Genomic DNA, 21,649 nt, shown 5'->3' with positions numbered 1-21,649 from the left:
TCTTTCATTAGACATCACCTGCAGCCAATGACTAGTAAGGAAGCATCTGATACCAACAAACATTGACCGCTCCCACAAGTGACCAATATAGAATTTGGCCCTTACTCTCCTGATACTGCCCTCATGGCGGTAAATCCACAATATACAAAAACTTAAGAAATAGTCAGTACCTTAAAAAACCCAATAACAACCACTTCTGAGGAGTCCACCAGTTTCTCAGCAGCATCGGCTTCTGTAATGGTGTCTGCTGCAGGTCCCATGCGCTTCTTCAGCCAGTTCATGATATCTTCATGCTGTCGGCCAGCTAACAAAACCGAAGATCAAAATTTTAAAGGGAATACTTGTTACTGAGCAGCTAGTTCATGAAGTAATGAGGACAGTTGCCATTTGGTTTGTTGGCTGATATTTTTATTGTGGGCTATAGAGCCAACCTTGTTATTACTTCCTGCACAACAGGAGAAGAGCATCAAGATACAAAATGTTGGAAATACTGAGGTCAGGCAGCATCTGCAGGGAGGCAAATTTCAGTTTTGTGACCCTGTAACAGAACCAGGGAAGTTAAGAGGTAACATTCCAGTGCATTAATGCAGAAATGCATTAAAGGGCAAGGTAGCATACAAAGGTGAAAGAGGTAAGTGCAACATGAAGCAAACTGGAGGTTCACATGGAGCATAAACACCAGTGTGGACCAAAAAGTCTGTTTAGTGCAATGTACAAGGTTGTGAACAGGCTCCACACCCAACTGTTATGAAAATCCTTTTGATTAGTTTTGGTGAAAAATTGTTAGCTAATCAGAAGATATTGGCTGCGAGTTGCAACCAGGGTCAGTGGCTGATGGAAACTAAATAATGAAGTTTTACTCCCATTGTACAGGATAGTGCTCTATTACAATTTAAATCCTGCAATAGCATCTTTTTCTGTTAAAATTGAGAACCAGCTAAAGCAGGCCCAAGGAAAGACAGCTCCACAAAACAGCCTAGTTAACAGCCTGTCCCAAAAACTAAGAGCATGTTTATTGCTCTAGAGATAAATTGCTGAAATTTCAAATGTCTTAGTGCCCCTCTGTTTAAAAACAAGTTAAACCAGATTCCAGCTTAAAAAGAAACAGAACCATTACAAACACCCAGATTTTCAGCACTGAAGTACTGGCTTCAGTAGATCCAAGTTCCAGAAGCCAGCATCTAAAACCTTGACCACTGCAGCACTATCCACACTTTTTGGGCTTAATATCAAATATTATATCTGTTCTTGTCATGTTAATTTTCATGGTCACATATGGGAAAGTAATTTTGTCAAAAACTTCAGTCTCAATATCTAAGAAATCAGTGATCAGTAAGTCACAGTTTGAATCTCCATAACATGGTAGTGAATGGAGAAGAGATGCTGCAGAAGTGGGAGAAAGATAGAGCTTAAATTTTGTTAAGTAGCACGTAGGGAATCACTTGGTAGCTCAAGAAGAAAGTCACAAGGTTCATTGACTAGGAAGATCTCTGGAAAGAGAAAGCCATGTCCAAAGATGCTGGTCATGTGATCCAAGAGAGTTTCAGATAATTGGACATCAACTAATGTCTAACTGGAATTAACAGATGTGCCCCACCCCTAAACACACACAGCCAAAGTTTATACCTGAATAATGCTGACTGGGACATGGCACCATAGATCAACTATGGCCAAAAAGAACTATATCTAAAAACAAGCATCCAATTCCTTCCAAAGGGAACCGTCAAGAAATGCACAAGAACTTCAAATAATACTTGACCCAAACAATAAATAGCAACAGAAAATACTGGAAAAGCTTAACAAATCAGGCAGCACTTAGAGAGAAATAGTTAATGTTTCAGCACAATTACCTCAAGTCTGAAAAAAATTGAGGACACAAGAGGCTATAACAATAAAAAGAATGAGACAACAGGGAGAGAGACCAAACAAACCAGAAGTCTGTGCAAGATGAAATGTAGGAGAGATTAAATGAGAAACAAGAGGATGGTGCAAGATAAGGAGCTAGCAACAGGTCAAGGAAAAGTCAAAGTGCAGTTAGCAATAGTGGAACAAAAACCAGTTCTGTTGATAGATGCAAAAGTCAAATGTAGCTCCCTCCAATTTCATCTTAAAATTGAATTAATTTCTACTTCAAAGGATTTTAAGCATTTGATGCTCCAGTTGACTCATTTTATCACTGGGATCTGAATCAAAATTGTTCAGTAAGTCATGACAACCTTAAATGCAAAATGCAGTTAAGATAAAATACTTTACCCAATAAATTTCCAACCTTAAATTCCTTTGCTGCAACCCTCAGATGTAAATTTCATAAATGCAGAATTATACATTCAGATTAATGAGAGTATTCTATCCCACACGAAATAATTTTGGCATCAAGTACAAAAAACTAGGATTTCACTTCCAGTGAGTGACAGTAAACCTGGGTTAAACATGATTTTCAGTCTCAAGTGAAACAAAAGTGTATAATTTGCACAAGATGCAAGACAGAAAGATGAATGAAACCACATGAAAGAAATTAAACCTGCTCATGCTAACAGAATGAACAAACTAGATACATTTCTGTAGTACAGTGCAAAGGACAGGCTGAATAATTACAGACCAGTCAGCCCGACCTGGAGGACAAAATACTGGCGTCAGTAATTATTAGAATTAGCTTCCTAAAAAGGCATGGATAGCCAACATGGCTTTAAGAGAAGGTCACTTCTTACTAACAATTGAACATTTTGCAAAAGTAACAATGAGGATTTACCAGGGTAGTGCAGAGGATCCTGTTTATGATTTTAGTACAGCATTTGACAAGGTCTCATGTAGCAGACAGGTTAGAAAAATTAAAACCCAAGGGATACAGGGAAGGAAGCAAGTTGGAAGCAAATTTGATTCAGTGACCAGAAACAAAGGGTAACACTGGATATGTTTTTGCAAATTGAAAAATGGTTTCCAGTAGTGTTGCACAAGGCTCAATGCTGGGTGCCTTGTTGTGGTACATGTTAACAAATTAAATTTGAATGCAGTGGCACAACTGAAGTTTGCAGAGAAGAATTAGCCAAGTAGCTGATACGAAAAGGATGACTGTTGACTACCGCACAATATCCATGGTTTGGATGAATGGTTAGAAAAATGGTAAATGGAATTCAACCAGAAGTGAAAGGGTATACATTTGAAGACAAACAGGGGAATACACAATAAATGGAGGATCAAGGGGTAGAACAAGTCCACAATTTCCTGAAAGTGGCAGAACAGGCATAAGTTTTCATAAAGGGTGTCTACCTTCATTGGGCAAGAAATACAGGAGAGACACCAATGGCCTACAGGGGATTCACAACAATGTTGCCATGACTTGTCACTGAGGCTATGAGAAAAGTTTGGGTAGACTCTAGTTACTTTCCTTAGGAGGCAGTGAAAGGTGACTTAGTCGAGTTGCACAAAGTTAGGAGGGGCCTAGCTAGAGCAGACAGGGAAAACCTGTTTCCCCTAGCATTGGGGGTGGTGGGGGGGGGGAATTAATGACCAGGGGAAGCTGGGTGCCACAAATTCACTGTTCAGTGAAGATTGAGGCAGGAAACCTTAAACTCTTAAAAACCTAGATGTGCACCTGAAATGCTGGAACCTGACAATGGGTTGAATGGCCACTTTCTGGACTGTAATTTTTAAGTGGTTCTAGTTGGAAGCTCAAACAAAAAGCAGTGGCTAAGGCAGTAACAAACAAAAAAAGCAATTAATTAGTTTTGGAGTAAATTTAGTGTAATTTTAGGTGTGATCAGTTCTATACCATCCAACTGCAATCAAATTGACAACAGACCTGATCTACAGACAGTGCAGCCCAACGCTGGCAAGTTAGCCACTATTAACAAAAAGGAGATAGCTCAAGTTCAGAGGTGGGAAATTGAGTGGTTGAACAGTCCAAGTTATTTATACATTAATCAGACCATGTATTACAAATATTTAAATAGTCATTACCTGAATAGTCCTTCGGGCTGCTCTTATCACCATTTTTAAAAAACTTAATGGTCGGGTATCCCCGTACTGAAAACATCTGTGCAAGGTCAGACTCCTCAGTGGCATCCACTTTTGCAAGTCTGATCTCAGAGCCTTCTTCTTTCAGTTTTGCAGCTGCTTTAGCATATTCAGGAGCAAGGGCCTTGCAGTGTCCACACCAGGGAGCATCTGTAGGGAAAGCAATCATTTCAGACTCCAACAATAGAAATGTACAAAAGAGCCTGCATTCAGAACAATGCTGAAGTGTCATTGATTTTTTTTCTGAGATGCTGCATTTAGTGTATTCCCCATCCCAGGATTTCCAATACAAAATCTAAGACATAAAAGGAATACATTTTTATCCCACTTGCTCTGAAGAGGGAAAGCTCTGGAATTTTAAATTAGCCTTTTCCACATTCAAAGGAAGGTGGGACAAATATTGCAACAGGTTAACAGCATGACCAATTTATTAGGATGTATATTTAGATATTGCAATGAGCTCAGAAGGAAAGACAAAATTCACTTACGTTAAGTGAACTAACTGCATTGAACACGAGTAGGCATTGGCCATTCAACAAGATCAGGGTGACCTACCCAGGCCTCAACTCCTTAATTCATACCAGCTCATATTAGCCAAATTTTTCATATTTCAAAAGTCTCTTCACAATACAACCTCCACAGTTAGTTAAGAAATTTAATTCAGCCCCGGCTTGTGGGATACAATGAGATTACTAGGATGGTGTGCTATAAAAGAGTGGGACAAGTGGGCAAACATACCATGATATAGGGAGATGGGGCTTCAGCCCCTCAAATGATCAATAAAGTCTTTGGTTCCACACAATGCTCCCTTGCAGTATCAACTGCTACAATGCATATCTTATTTTCTTATGCAGGGAACTTCAGTATTTACTACAAAAAAAGTTGAGATATGCATCTATGTAGCAGCTGGTCACAGTGAAACCACACAATTCAAACAAAACTACAGCAGTGAAAGCACAGCAAAATCACATTAGCACATTTTTAATACATTCTTCCTGTATCTGTACTGACTACTGGGAAACTCAACACAACAAACACTAAATTCAGCTCAAACTAGCCACCAAGAGACATCCCCAATTCTCACTACACATGAACAGCAAGGGACAAATCCGACTGGGACAACACATCCATAATCACACAAGCCAAACAAATGCCAGGAATGCCTGCAGGCCTGGTATTCCAACCGGAGCTCCAAACGCATTGAGAAACAGAGCCAGAAGTAATGCCACCCACCGCAGCAAACCGAGACATATAAATAACAAGCAGGACAGAACGCCAATGCTTCAGAGGCGCACTGACGATGTTACCTAGCAGGGTGATGAGACGTTTGCAACCAGCAAAGTGCAGTAGGAAATAAATGCTGGGTTTCAGACAGAAAACACAATAACCAGACATCTACTACCAGTTATTCACATCCTAGTCATCACATCCCCACCAACATTGAGCACCATTTTAAGTATGGCACAAATTAAATTAACTTTAGATCGAGTACTCACTGGCAGATAACCTTCAGACCATTCCAATGTCACACTGTAAAAATCAGTCATTAGGAGACTGAAATTAATGAGACAGTCCACCAGTTAATGCATTATCCAGAACACAGGGAACAAAAGTCCTTTGCTCAGCAACAGTACACAAGCAATTGTGCCAGTTTGCTAACACTGGTTTGCAAAAGGTTGACTGCTCCAAGAGTCACTTAAGTCAATGGACTGGTTATAATGCTATTAGCGATACCTTCACATTGCTGCAAGTAGCCAGCAACATTTAAAACATGTTATAATTATTCCCCATCAACACAACCATTCCTGAGAAAGGATGTTATCAGGCCAAGTCCTCCAAAGCAGGAGGGAAGAAAGGAGAACGAGCTACAACGTGGACATCAAATGCATCCTTGCTTCACATGCACTTTCCATCAGGGTTCCATGTGATGCTGAATAATGATAAATCACCATAGTCCTGAGGATCACAGGCCTTCTCTCTCCCTCATAAAATAGGCACACAACTGGTAATGTATAAACCAGAGGGTCACTACAACTCTGGGAAAGGGTTGGAGTTGGAAAGAGCCCATCATGATAACGTGAGCCTGTGCAGGAACTGAACTCATGCTGTTGGCATCACAACCACAAACCCAGCCATCGAGCTAACCGACACCCTTGACACTGAATAGGAGGCAACAGTCTGACAGATTAGAGATAGTAGGAACTGCAGATGCTGGAGAATCCGAGACAACAAGGTGCAGGGCTGGATGAACACAGCAGGCTCCATCCCCGCCTCTTTGACCTGTTTGTTTCCTCTCCACCTATCCTCTCCTCTATCCCTCTTCTATCCGCCTCCCACTCTCTCCCTATTTATTTCAAAACCCCCTTCCCCTCCCCCTTTTCTGATGAAGGGTCTAGGCCCGAAACGTCAGCCTCTCTGCTCCTATGAGTCTGACAGATTAAGCAGCCTGTTCATTACGCAGCCAAAGTTTAGCCAAATCAGTGCAGACATAGGACAGTTTTTTTTTTTAAAGTCAACAACATCCTATTACATCTCATTGTGTATTCAGCCAGTAATTATGCCAACTCAACCATGCAACCTTAAAACTCAGCAGCTATTCATAGTTAATATTTCACAGGAGATAAGCTTCAGTGAGCAACATTCCCCAGTGAAGATGCAAAACAGGTTAGAATACAAGATCAGCGAAAGATGGAGCAGTCTAGGTATAATTACACTTCTGGCTCTAAGCACACAGATAGAAAAAGCTGCAGTGGCCATTTTAAGTCAACATGGAATATCAATTAAGATGACCAGTAAAAAACACTGATTTTTAAACAACACATCAAGCTTAGTTCAGGAGTTCTTTTTTGTTCAAGAAAATTATATTGTTCTTCATGGCTGCTCTTACCACCCATAATTGTCAGAGCTGATCAAACCAGCCACTATGTACAAACTTCAAAGAACACCGTGAGTCAGGTCCATGAATGCAAGTGGTCTGCATTTTACCTCAAAAGCAGCTCCAAAATGCAAAGCAGCATTGAACCTGCATCGTACCAATCTAATGCCACAACACAGCAAGGCATACCATGTTTGTGTTTACTCAAACAAAAAACAGTAAGGTGTCTGTCTGGTAACCCAAAAACTGAACAGAAGACTGCATTTATTCACCACCTCGATTTCCAAGTTTGGACAGGAAAAAGCCAAAACCCAAGTTTCTCATTTATTTTTAACACAATCCATTGAAAACGTGGCTAAGTTTCACCCCATATCTGACTAGAGCGTAGCTACCACGTGTATAGGAAAAATTCCTAGATGACAATCCAAAACTAGACTTTTTGAATATTCAATCAGTAAATATAGCATAGCCCTTTAAGAATCAACTGTCTGCATTTCAGTGTCACTTTAGAACAATTTCACCTCAAAACTGAAAAATAATCACTTTAATCCTGATTCTAGCATGTGCCATGTTATAGATCAATAAAGGTTGATAATCTACAATACATGCAATTGGAATTACTCTACTAGATTATTCAATAGGCAACATTTGGACTGGACAATGAAATACCCCTGTGGGAGAGGGACATCATTTTATTCCCTCATGATCCATACCAACAGCACCCAGATTTTAGCCAGCACAAACCTTAAACTCATACAATTCTTGACTGACGAGATCACTTAGAACTTCATAGCTTTGGAGTACACTACAGAAGACATCCACTCTGAATACTTAAAGTGAGCAAATTGAATTGAGCAATTAGAAGTGAGGTAGGATTGCACAGGCAAAAACAATTTGTTTAACATGACCAACAAGATTAATCCCCATATCAGTGGTGAGGCAAAACCTCAGTAAAAAAACCATAAAACTAATCAAGTTACAAATACCCTGCTGACCAATTGGGCTAACTGCAGATCAGGCCATGATGTGGAATGAACTTTGGTTCACTTGTGGGATGTGGGTGTTGCTACTTGGGTCAGCATTTATTGCTTGTCCCTAGTTACCCTCAAGGTGACGGTGAGCTGCCTTCTTGAGCCAATGAAGTGTGCTGTCAGTAGGCCACTGTCATTAGGGAGTCCCGGAGGATCTCCTGCAACTGAGATGCCTGACATCCAACACCACCCCCCCACCCCAAACCTCACCAACCACCATCTTCCTATGTGTCAAACAGCACTCCAACCAGCAGAGAGATTGCTGCCCCCCAATGCCCACTGACTCCAGTTTTGTTAGGGTTCTTCATGCCACATTGTCAAATGCAGCCTTGATGTCAAGTGCTGTCACTGTGGATAAGCTTTTTGCCATGTTTGAACTAAGGCTATTATAAATGTCAGGAGCTCATTAGATATGGTGGAAGCCAAATCAGGCATAAGTGAGCAGGTGCTGTTGGATAGCAATACAGACAACACCTATCACTTCAATGAGAGAGGGGAGACTGTTGGGGCAATTGGTTGGGTTGCATTTGCCCTGCTGTGTATACTGGACAATTTTCCATTGTCACACTGATGCCCGTTACAGTTGTATTTAAACAGTTTGGCTAGGGGTGCAGCTATTTCTCTGGAGCACGGAGCACAAGTTTTCAGTCCTATTGTCAGAACGTTACCATAGCCCATAGTCTTTGCCATTTCCATTGCCTCCAATCATATCTTGATATTGCATGAAGTGAAGCAAATTGACTGATACTGACACCTGATGCTGGGGAGCACTGAAGAAGATCAAGATGGATCAACTATTTGGCACTTCTAGACAAAGATTACTGTAAATGCTTCAGCCTTATCTTGCACACTGAATGCACAGGGCTCCATCATTGAAGATGGGGCTATTTGTGGAGCCACTTGCTGCAGTGAACTGTTTAGTCGCCCATGACCATTCATAACTAGATGTGACAGGACTGCAGAGCTTAGATCTGATCTGCTGGTCTGGGATTACTTAAGTTCTGTCCATCACTTACTGTTTGGCTGACCCCAAGTGCTGCCCTGGCATGCCCTCTGCACTCATTACATGGAATTTAAACATTTTCAAACAAAGCCAGTAAGATTTCATAATTAGGTATTTTTCTTCACTCATGAAATGTGGGCACCACTGGCCAGACCAGCATTTACTGCCCATCCCTAATTGCCCACAGGTCAGTTAAGAGTTAACCACATTGCTGTGGGTCCACAGTCATATGTAGGCCAGACCAGGTAACGATGGCAGATTTCCTTCCCTCAAGGACATTACTGAACCACTGGTTTTTCTTGAAATCACCAATGGTTTCATGGTCATCGTTAGATTCCTAATTCCAGATTATTATTAAATTCAAATGTCACCATCACCATGGCAGGGTTCAAACCCAGGTCCCCAGGACATGACCTGGGTCTTTGGGATTAATTGCCTAGTGATAATAGCACTCAGCCATCACCCACCCAGTGAAGTTATGAGTGAAGGATCTGAAAGTGCTGTTCTCTATTTCATAGGATACGGGCATCATTGGAAAGGGCAGCATTTGTCGTCCTTCAACTGGGTGGCCAGTTAGGCCATTTTAGAGGAAAGTCAACAGAAAACCCCACTGGTATGCATCTGGAGTCACATGTATGCCAAACTGGGCAAGGACAATAAATTTTCTTTAAAAAGTGAGTGAACCACATTTTATGGTCACTATTACCAAAACTAGTTTTTATTCCAGGTTTTAATTGAATTTAAATTCCACCAATTGTAAACTCGTCACAATAATACAGTCGTGGCTGCCCCAAGTTTTAATGCATTCCTCAGGACTGAGATATGGACATCTCTTGCATGGAAGCAAAAATATTTTAGGCAGCTTGAGTCAACATCCCTTGAGCATCAACAGATGAGCATAGCATCATTCTTGGGAACAGCTCGGAGAGTCCTGCATTACGAAGCTGCTCAGGATAAAGCCATCCAAAACACTCACTCTTCGGCCATTAACAAAAGATGCGAATGATGTTGCTTTGCACCAAAGTCACCTCAGACAGCAATTGTTATCAGAGATCCCAAATGAGAGACAGCTTGCATTCCAAGGAGTGCTCCTTCTCACTGAACAGTATCCTTGCACTTTATTTGAAAAATTCTGCCAGAAATTTACTTAACTATTGACCTAACACCACCAACTGGAGTTAAGGAACCTGTAACCCCAATCCCTTTCTACTTACCATTGGAAGACAGTTTAAAAATCAGAACCAGAGTCGTTCTGACTCCAACAGGCACTAGCACCTTACAAGGGATAGGATAGTTTACACAAAAATGTCACTTTCAAGGCAGTATTTCTAAGTTCCATTAATCTATTCCATAAGGAGAGAAAGAGGTACAAAACATGGCTGCCAACTAACCAAAGAAATTAATTTATCTTTATAATAGCAAAGTCCATTGCAAAGTTACACCATCACTAGCAAATAATCTCAGAACCAGAAAGCACCATCATGATCCAAGAAAACTACAGATAAGTAGAATGATATCAGAGCCAGTGCACAAATTATGACACTTCATAACAATTCACTGATTTCAGGCAAACACTAATAATTTTCCCCACCCTTGTTTCTGTATGCTCAGATATCAGGTTACATTGAACCTGCAGTGTTTACATAGTTCATATTGCTCCTCCCATCCAATCAGAGCCTTACTTCAGAATTTCTCCCCCTCAACACTTCTTTCTCCCCCAAAACCATCAGCCTCAGCCATTCCAAGCCATACATTTTAACCCTGCCCTGGGTAAAGAAGTTTCTTTAATTTCCTAATGCACCTATTTAGTGATTATTACATTATGACACCCAGCTTTGATCTCCCTGCACAAGCAGAATATCTTTATCTATATTGTCCCATCACACCCTCAAAGACCTCACTCCAGTCATGGATTTTTCTTTTCCAGAGCCCCAATAGATCAAATCCTCTGCTGGCACCATTTACAACATCTCCTGCCACTACTTTTCATTTGCAATCTTAGTTTCAAATCAAGACCATGCGCAAGAAGTGCTTCAATAGACAGGCTTTAATTCAATTTCTTACAAGATGAGACCGATCAGTGCCAGTGTGCAAAAGTGAGCATGGTTCACAATTATATCAGCACATTCCAAACAAGTCAAAATTAGAAACTTTGAAGCCAGAGGCTGTGGCATGTCTGGGCTTTCTATATAAAACCCTTACCTCTCCCTGTAATTTAAGGATTTTGCTAAACAAGTCAGGATGCAAGCCTAGTAAATTTTCACATCAAGTATTAACTAATTAAGTGAGAACAGAATTCTATGATTAAAGTAGATAGAAGAACGCAGGAAACAAAATGTACAGACCCTTATTAATGGTTTGTGTCTAATTAATCCAGTGATTTACACTATTTCAGTTCCTTTAACTTTTTAAAAATACTTTGGCAAAAATTTTACTTTTGGTGGCTGCCATATTTGACTTTTACTTCCTTGTAACAAGAGGACTTGCAAATTCTGATTCCAGACTTCAAATGATTTGGTGCAATGAGGTAAAATAATTGTTAGTTTCTTGATTTACTGTAAGCAGCTGCTGCCTAAAGCATCTTTGACAAACACTTACAGCAGACATTTTGCATTGGTAATCATGCACAAGTTAAAATGTGTAAATAAAATCAGGTGTTAAGACATCTTTAACAAGTGGGGAGGCGATGGCCAAATAGTATTATCTCTGGACTGTTAATCCAGAGACCCAGATAACATTCTGGGGACCCACAGTAGATGGTGGAATTGGAATCCAATAAATATCTGGAATTAAGAGTCTAATGATGACCATGAATCCATTGTCAATTGTTGGAAAAACCCATCTGGTTCACTAATGCCCTTTAGGGAAGGAAACTGCCATCCTTACCTGGTCTGGGCTACATGTGACTCCAGACCCACAGCAATGTGGTTGACTCTGAACTACCCTCTGGGCAATTAGGGATGGGCAATGAATGCTGCCTAGCCAGCGACGCCTTCATCCCGTGAATGAATAAAAAAGATGTAGTGCCACTATGGACAGGGAAGGTAGTTATCCAAGGTTACAAAAAGATCTTGATCAATTGGGTCAATGGACTGAGGAGTGGCAGATGGAATTTGATTTGGATAAATGCATTTTGGTAAAAGAAATAAGGGTAGGTCTTATACATTTAAAAGTAGAGACTTGGGTAATGTCGTAGAACAGAGACCTAGGGGCACAGGTACATAATTCTTTGGAGTTTGCATCAGATATAGATAGGATGCAATGGGCCTTAAGGCACTTAGCACGCTTGCCTTCATTGTTCAGACCTCCGAGTACAGGAGTTGGAATGTTATGTGGGGGGTTGTACAGGATATTGTGGAATACTGTTTCCAGTTCTGGTCACCCTGTTATAGGGAGGATATTAAGCTGGAGAGGGTTCAGAACAGATTTACAAGGGTGTTTCCCAGAATGGAGGACTTGAGTTAAGAGGAAAAGATGAAAAGGCTGGGACCAGAGCATAGGAGATTGAGCGGGTGACGTCAGAGGTTTAGAAAATCATGAAGGGTATAGACAAGGTGAACGACTCATCTTTCCCTAGGGTCATTCAAGACTAGGAGGAGATATATTTTTAAGGTGAGAGGAGAAAGATTTAAAAGGCACAAGTGGCAATGTTTTTATAAAACAGTGGTTTGCATTTAAACATTGTAACTTCCAGAGAAGTTACATTCCAAAAGACATTTGAATAAGTACATGAGGAGAAATGTTTGGAGGAATATGGGCCAAACAGGCAGGTGGGACTAGCTTAGTTTGGAATTATGGTCATCAAGGACTGGTTGGACAAAAGGGTCTGTTTCTGTGCTTTATGGCTGGTCACATCTTTCCCAAACTGTAGTTTTTTCAAAACAATACCCCATGACTGACCATTTTAAACATAATTTCAAGGCTGGCAGAAATTTGTGCATGGTGGGGAGGAGTGAAAAGAAAAGATCATGATCCCACTTAGACTTCAGTTGAGTTTATTAGAAATTTGCACAACTGCTGCTCTCTCTCCACGAATGCTGCAGACCTACTGAGTTTCTCCAGTTTTTTTTTTAAAAACAGTTTGACAGCATCTGCAGCATTTGCCTTTATAACATATTTCAGACATATCCTAAAGACAACCCTGGTCTTTGCTTCATAAAGAGGGACTGTATGAAGTGATCTTTCCACATCTCATGCCCTTCAATTTCGAAGTTCATTGAACCGAAATAAGGTCACGCAGTAACTGGAAAGACAGTAAATGCTGACAATACTTTATTTTAATAGGCAACCATCCCAAGTAGGGCCTTGGCATTTCTTTGAAGATTGTGCATCATGCTAGCGGAGGTTTTTTTTTAAAATTCAAAAAAGAGGCGCTACAGCCCAACTTTAAAACGGCCAGCTAGAAATACTGCCAATAGAACACTCCCTCTGCAGTTCGCCGTGGGGGTCTGGAGAGGAGTCAGTCTCCCACTGACTCTCGTACACGTCAACATTCCCGAGTTGCAGAAAACCCGCCTCCTTCACTTTTGATTTTGCGGGTCGCTAGTGGCCGATAGGACTGTCAGTTAGTCCCAGTCTTGCCGTCCCTCCTGCTTTAAGTACGTGTAGTTTAAACACGTACAACCTCACCCTCAAAAGAAAAAGAAAAAGGCCTGCCTCCTCCAAGAAAGAAGAAGTGTGTCCCGACTTCACCGAGTTTGAACCATGAACTTTTTTCACTCTCCACCCAGGAGTTCAATATTTTCTGCCTTTTAATTTACATTGCCATTATCGCGAGGGCTTCGGTTTCCAAGCGCAGCTTTTGAAACAAAAACATTTCCTTGTCTGCAGCCCAGGAGAAAAAAAACAGCAACATCGCTCGCCTTTTAAGCGAAGTGAAACACAGACACTGCCAGAAATACAAGAGGGAAACATCAATCAAAAGGGACTGCAAAACCAAGAGCTGGGAGAGCACAGCTGCTCAGTGAGCTGGTGAGAATATCACGGAATTGATCTGGTCGCCTGGACCAGTGGAAACTTAAGGTGTGTGTAACCAGCTTTGGAAAAATGAAAAAAAAATCCAACTCCCAATGGTACACGAGACGAAAATATCCAAATATAGGCAGAGGAGTCGGGGTAAGGGGCAAGTGAAAGCCCCTGTCCTCACCCCCACCCTCACTTTCTAGGCTGGAAACGAGCCCAGCCACCCAACCCCAAAACTTGGCTTAGTTACAAATTAAATCTGTCACACGTTAACTACATTACTATTAGCTGTTTTTTTAAACGAATGGCTACAAAGGGAACAGACAAGTAAGTGCATTAGGTAGAGGCGAACAATTGGCTAGTTACAGAAGAGGTTTGTTGCCAGTTAAAGCTAAAGTTTGTTAGTTACGGGTGACTTATTGCTAACTCCAGAAAACAAAACAAGCACAAACTGGAAAGTTCCAGGCGGGGTTTACGGAGGAAGAAGCTGCTAGTTACAGGTGTGTATTGCTCTGCACAGACTCAATGGTCAGTCAGATCCCGCGGGTTCACTTACAGAACTCCACCAGGAGATGCTGGTACTTCTGAAGCGCCTCCTCGAAGTTGTCCTTGTTCAGCACCAAGACCTCGTCCTCCTCGGGAATGTCGGCGGCCAAGGCCAGGGCGGCCAGGGACAGCAGGCGGACAGGCCACATTGCGGCTCCCCGGGAGAAGGGCTGGAGGGGTGATAGCAGTGCGGTGTCGGAGGGGAAGGTGTGTGGAGGAGGGGGGAAGTGAGGTGGTGCTTGAGGGCCGGTTGTCGGTGAGGGAAGACTAAAGGCGAGGGGCGGCCCGCTGGAGGGAACGTGGCGACCGAGAGGGAGCGCCGCGACTGCGCACGCGCTTAAATGCCCGCTGCGGCGGCTCGTGGAGACAGCTGATTGGCCGAGACCGTCACCCGGATGTGGAACCCCACCCCCACCCCGCGCCGCGGCTTCCGGATCAACGGTCAGGCTCCGGCGCCAGGATCAAAGATGGCGGCGCCCACGCCCGGCACAGACTCTACACTCCAGCCCTCCCCACAGCCTCAAGCACCTCCTCAACACAGGCAGAGACTTGCACACTCCTCCAACCATTGAGAGAGAGAGACGTCCCCATAAAAAGTGATAACTGTCCAAACTACTTCTCCCTATCACCATCTCCCCCACACCAACTCCCAATAAAGAGAATGCGAGACCCCAGCACCCAAATGCCCCATAAAGATACAGACAACACCCCCCCCATAAGGCTACACATGTCCATATCAAATCCCCAAAGATTACCCCACCACAAAGATAGAGAGCCCCACACCGAACCCACTAAAAGCAGAGAACCATACCCAAAGACAGAAGACCCACCTCAAAGCAAATCCTCCAAAGACAGAGATTACCCCCCCCCACAGAGAGAGACTCTCACACCTATCCCCCTACAAGGTAGCGATCCACCCCGAGAGAGCACCCCGGCTACTCCCAAACACCACACACCATACCCACAAAAAGAGGCCCCTTCCACATCAAACCCAATTCAATACACATTCTTCTATTTTTACTTTAAACAACTTGTTCAGACATATTGTGACACAGCTGGGACTTGAACCCAGGCCTCCTGTCTCAGTGGTAGGGGCACTCCCGAGGTGGCACAAGAGCCCTGACACGTACTGTTCTACACCAGGCCTGTTACCATAACCTCTTGTTCTGTGATGTTTGTATACTGTAACATTGCTGGGAATCACCCAGTTCTTTGAGAGACATTTATCTGTCATATATTACTGTACTGGCTGTCATCTATGATGTCAGGCTTTGTCCCTTCTCACATCCTTTAGAGGAAATCTTATGTACAGACAAAGCTTGACAGCTGCTGGGATTCCTCAGTATTGACCATTGTTACAAATTTCCTATTTAGATGTATGGAAAATTAACAACAGTATGTGTGTATTAAAAAGACAAAGATGAAATGAAAAAGAAATTGAAAAGTGGAACTGAAACTAAACATTGAGTCTGTTTCTCATCTGAAAGAGAAACACCAGCTGATGCTCTGGTTTTGACCTTTCATCAGGAATAGGAGTGAGTTGGGAAAAACCCTTTATGGGTCTCACCAAAACAAGAAAAAGTGATAACAGCATGAAGAATCTGAGGGCACACAGAGACAATTACTGAAAGTAGTAATAACAAATGGAAACTAATTCTGTCACATTTATTTCAAATTAAATACATTCACAAATATTTAACGTGCTTACAGTCTAAGTCACTGGTGACAGGGATACTTTTGTTCACCCACAATAACATTTCTGATGTATATGGCATGTACATACATGTACAGAGGTACACATGCACACATACAAATGCATAATAAAGGCATAGGCACAAAACATTTCTACCATTTGCAGTGTTGTACTTGCAGCCCATACATTGCTGATAAGAGATATTACTTTGTTGCTGGTAAATTGTTTGAGGTTAAGTCTGACTCATCAGGCAACCTTGGAGCTATATTTGTTCTCAGATTGAGTTTCCAACTAGTTAAACCCCTCACCCTGCCAAATGTTACTTGCCACATCAGCCATATTCTGATGTCCAGTTGTTCAGGACTTTCTGCATTTGAACGTGGACTGCTTCAGTATCTGAGTCACAACTGGTTCTGAACATTGTGCAATCATCAATAAACATTCCCACTTCTGACCTTAGGATGGAGGGAAGGTGATTGATGAAGCAGCTGAATATGGTTGGGCCTAGGACACTACCTTGAGGAACTCCTGCAGAGAAATTCTTGAATCTTTTTATTAATTCACTTGTGCGGCATAGGCATTGCTGGCTGGCCAGCATTTATTGCCCATCCCTAGCTGCCCTTGAACCAAGTGGCTTGCTTGGCAATTCCACAGGAGTTGAAAGGCAACCGCAATATTGTATGTCTGGAGTCACATGTATGCCTGATCAGGTGAGGATGGCAGATTTCCTTCTCGGAACAACATTAGTGAGCTAAATGGGTTCTTCCAACAATCAGCAATGGCTTCACGATCATCAGTAGATTCTTAATTCCAGACATTTTTTTATTGAATTTAAATTCCACCATCTGCCATGGCAGAATTCAAACCCAGGTCCCCAGAACATTAGATAATACAGTGTGGAGCTGGAGGAACACATCAGGCCAGGCAGCATCAGAGGACACAGTGTGGAGCTGGAGGAACACAGCAGGCCAGGCAGCATCAGAGGACACAGTGTGGAGCTGGAGGAACACAGCAGGCCAGGCAGCAACTCCCCAGAACATTAGCTGAGTTTCTGAATTGATAGTCTAATGATTATGCCACTAGACCATTGCCCACCGCTCCCCCGGCCCCGGCTCCCGGCTCCCCCCCCCCCGCCGACAATGATTGATGAGATAATTGATCTCTAACAACCACAACCATTTTCTTTTGTACTGGATATGATTCCAACCAGTGAGGGTTTTCCCATGATTATTTTTAACTCTAGTTTTTTTGGACCTCCTTGATGCTGCACTCAGTCAAATGTTGCCTAAATGTCAAGGGCAGTCACTCTCGCCTCACCTCTGGAATTCATCTGCATTGTCCGGCTTTAGATTAAGGCTGTAATGAGGACAAGAGTCATAGAGTCACAGAAACAGACCCTTCGGTCCAACCAGTCCATGCTGACCATAATCCCAAACTAAACTGTTCCCACCTGCCTGTACTTGGCCCACATCCCTCCAAACCTTTCCTATTCATGTACTCATCCAAATGTCTTTTAAATGTTGCAACTGTACCTGCATCCATCACTTCCTCTGGCAGTTCATTTCACACATGTATCACTCTCTGTATGTAAAAGATGCCCCTCATGTCTTTTTTAAAACTTTCTCCTCTCACTTTAAAAATATGCCCTAAATCTTCCACCCTAGGGAAAAGGCCCTTGCTATTCACCTTATCCATACGTCTCATGATTTTATACACCTCTATAAGGTCACCCTTCAACCTACCATGCTCGAGTGGAAAAAGTCCCAGACTATCCAGCCTCTCCTTATAACTCAAACTCTCCATTCCCAGCAACATCCTAGTACATCTGTTCTGAACCCTCTCCAGCTTAATTACATCCTTCCTATAACTAGGCATCAAATGTCTCTGGAACCCAAACTGAATGCCAGTGAGGAGCTTTTTGCTGAGTATCACTTGTTAAGATTATCACCAACAACCTCCATTACTTTTGTGATGACGAGAATAGACACTTGGGGCAATAATTATCCAGATTATGTTTGAGCTGCATTTTATGAGCAGAGAATACCTGAGCAATTTTCCATGTTGTCAGGTTGAAACCAGAGGTTGTAGCTGGAGACTTTTTAACAATTTCATTCATGGGATGAGGTTGTTGCTGGCTAAGCAGCAACTATTGCCTATCTGTAATTGCCCAGAGGGCAGTATGAGTCAAGCACATTGCTGTGGGTCTGGAGTCACATGTAGGCCAGACCAGGTGAGGATGGCAATTTCCTTCCCTAAAGGACATTAGTAAACAAGATTGGTTTTTCCTGACGATCAGTAATGATTTCACAGTCATCATGAGACTCTTGATATCAGATTTTTATTTTACTGAATTCAAATTTCACCATCTGTCATGGCAGGATTCGAACTTGAGGTCCCCAGAACATTACCTTGGTCTCTGGGCTAACAGTCCAGCGATAATACCACTAGGCCATCACCTTCCCCTGAGTGGATCAACTCAGCTAGGGACACAGCTAGTTCTAGAGAAGAAAGCTTAAATACTTTTGCTGGAATTCTGTCAGGGCTGTTTTGCTGTTTGGCCATCATCCCTGACCTCACTTATATTGCTTCATTCCCAGTCTGATAATCCTTACTTTTTTTAACATTCCCATCCTGATTTTCAAATCCCTCCACGACCAACACTTCCAAAAACAAGCTGGAGGAGTGAGAAAGGCTAATTGGTCACTCTTGGAGTGCGAAAGAATCTCTGAGTTCAATTCTCATTCTGAAGGCTTTGCTGCTTCACTCAATGTCTCTTTGCATATGATTAAACCAGCAGCAAGCGTAACCTGCTTCTCCAGAACAAACAATGCGAGAGAGGGGAAAACTGCAGCTCTGCAATAATGATTCATTCAGTTGGGATACGTTAGCTATTCTGAAGCCTCTTTGATTTCATTCATGACTTGGTTCCACTTGGGGGTTAGTTATGGTGTAAACAATCTGAGATTGCTGTGATTTGTATGGCTCGAGCTGCTTAATCTATTCATTGATGGGCTGCAAGTCCCATTGATCCATTTCACTTCAGTGACACTCTCACAGAGTTGATTTGATTTATTGTAGTCACATGTACCTAAGTACAGTGAAAAGTTTGTTTTGCAAGCAGTACAGGCAAACAAGGACAAACAGATCAGAGGATGCTTCGACACAGTGAGGCATTTTTCCAAACTTAGAATTTAGGTTTAAAAGTGCAGAACAGTTCTAAGAAATGTGAGATTTGCTGTAGAGAGCTCGCAACGAGTTGCCTGGTGTTGGCGCCATCTTGAAAGTTCTCGCACTCAACGCTGGACATCCTTGATGTTGGGTCACCCTCTAGACTGCCAGTTCTGGCCATGAGGACAGCAATACGGGGAGAGAGGGGAGGCTGTGGGGAGCATGGGGATGGCGGGGGGGGGGGGGGAGGTGTTCGCCAGATGGGGTCATCGTACTGTGTGTAAGAGCGAGAGGCCACTTGGAAGCATTTTAACCGGATGGAAAGTCGATGAGACTGAGACGCCACAAGGTCAGAGGAAAGTATTGAAAACAAGAAAGAAAGTTCAAGCATTTGTGTAGCGCCTTTCGTGAGCTCAGAACATCAGAAAACAATTTGAAGGCACTTCACGAGTTTGCAGTCTCAGCACTCCCACCCCCTTCTCTTCCCTAGCAGGCAGGAGGATCCGACCAGTGATCCCAACTTGCTGCTTCTGTCATAATAAGGACATTGTCCTCAAACCTTATCAAGCACGTCCTTTAATCTTAGCTTAGATCATCTTAGCAATAAGATCTATTGAAATGCCTTTAGCTGTACACTGTATCTTTAGAAGGGGAAACCTTCTACCTTGATATTCAATCTTACTATGCCTTTGAAATCCTTCAAAGGATTGTGTTTCTAATGATTGTCAGGCTTTGAAAATAAATAATAAAAAGCTTCTCCAGTGCTACTGCAGCGATGCACTGTTTTATTTGTAAACCCATGATTTTCCCTTAGACATGCCGGCCTGAGTTACACTCAGAAGTTTTGAGTCTGCTGTCTGCCCTCCTGGAAATTTTGCCTTTGAAGTGAGTGAAATATTTCTTTTGAGGTCAATTTTCCTATAAAATATCCCCAACTTAATTAGTTCTTAAAACATTGCATTTATGCAGCAGTATTCACAAACTTGGGATGTCAGAAATAGTTTACGGCTAAGGAAGTATTTCCGATGCTGTTGTGGTGTAGCAGGCAATGTCACAGTCACATTGGAATGAATGACATTGTGATTTGTTTTCCTGAACTTGGTGGGGTGTGGTTGAATATTTGTAAGGAAGCCACGAGATGTCTCTCACTCTTTTTCAATACAATATAACAGGATCTCTGACGATCACCCCAGATAGGGCGTCAGTTTAACATTGTGCCCGAAAGATGGCATCTCCGACAATGCAGCACTCCCTCAGTTGGGTCAGCCAAGATTATAGGCTTATGTCAGAGTGGGAACGGAACCCACAACCCGTACTGAATCAGAGCTGAACCACAGCTGGCAGACAACATCTGTGAAAATATACGCTTCAATCATCTTTATTAGTCAGATATAAATATTTCCAGTACAGTTTCTGGTTGGGGGAAAAATAATATTAATTAATAATTATTTCCTTCTGTGGCCATTCAGTTGTGACCAATGCTCTGAAACTGTCACCGCGTTTATGATCTGAAAGATGTGTCATATCAGACTTGAAACGTTAACTCTGTTTCTCACTCCACAGGTGCTGCCACACCTACTGAATTTCTCCAGTACTTTCTGATTTACTCCTATTTATATCCCATCCACAGGGTGGGCTGGTGGCTGGTAAATGTATGTATCTACTAAGAGATTCTCATCAGCAGAATGATGAATTCATCATAAAATGTGCAAAATCATTATCCCCAATTCAACTGACAATAGCACAAAATTACACACATACACTCAGAAACATACACAGGCACACACACTCATGAGCACAAACACATGTGTACATATAGACACACACACACACATACACACACATATACATATACGCTCAGGTACATGCAGACTCATAGACACACATGCATACTCTCAGACATAGATGCATGTACACACGGACACACATGCATAAATACACGTACGCACACGCATACATACACATCCACATAAACTTGCATACACACTGACACACATACACATGCAGACACTGACTCATATGCACACTGACACACACGCTGACACGTACATTGACACACGCACACACTGACAGATGCACACTGACACACACACTGTTCACACACACTGACACACACAGACGGACACTGACACACAGAGACACACACTGAAACACACATACATACACACACACTGACACACAGACACACACACACTGGCACACACAAACTGACACACACTGTCACAGACACACACAGACACACAAACACACACACACACACATACACACTGAACCACACAGAAACACACACACATGCACAGACATACAAACACATTGACACACAAGTGCGTGTGCACACACAGACACACACACACACA

General features: G+C 42.4%; 1 protein-coding gene across 1 annotated transcript in view; it reads right to left on the bottom strand.

Moving 5' to 3' along the window:
- The window catches only part of p4hb (prolyl 4-hydroxylase, beta polypeptide), a 33,580-nt gene extending 18,815 nt beyond the window's left edge, over window positions 1-14,765 (bottom strand). The window contains exons 1-3 of the mRNA XM_048610954.1: window positions 14,442-14,765; window positions 3,958-4,164; window positions 171-304 (exon numbers count right to left, since the gene is read on the bottom strand). Of these exons, the coding sequence (XP_048466911.1) occupies window positions 171-304; window positions 3,958-4,164; window positions 14,442-14,580 (480 nt within the window). The 5' untranslated portion in view covers window positions 14,581-14,765. The remainder of the gene's footprint in view (window positions 1-170; window positions 305-3,957; window positions 4,165-14,441) is intronic.
- Window positions 14,766-21,649: the final 6,884 nt, after the last annotated feature.

Source organism: Rhincodon typus, chromosome 23 (genome assembly GCF_021869965.1).
Source record: "Rhincodon typus isolate 14 chromosome 23, sRhiTyp1.1, whole genome shotgun sequence".
NCBI classification, from domain to species: Eukaryota; Metazoa; Chordata; class Chondrichthyes; order Orectolobiformes; family Rhincodontidae; genus Rhincodon; species Rhincodon typus.
The sequence above is the reverse complement of the archived record's forward strand: the minus strand, read 5'-3'. Positions and strand labels throughout refer to the sequence as shown.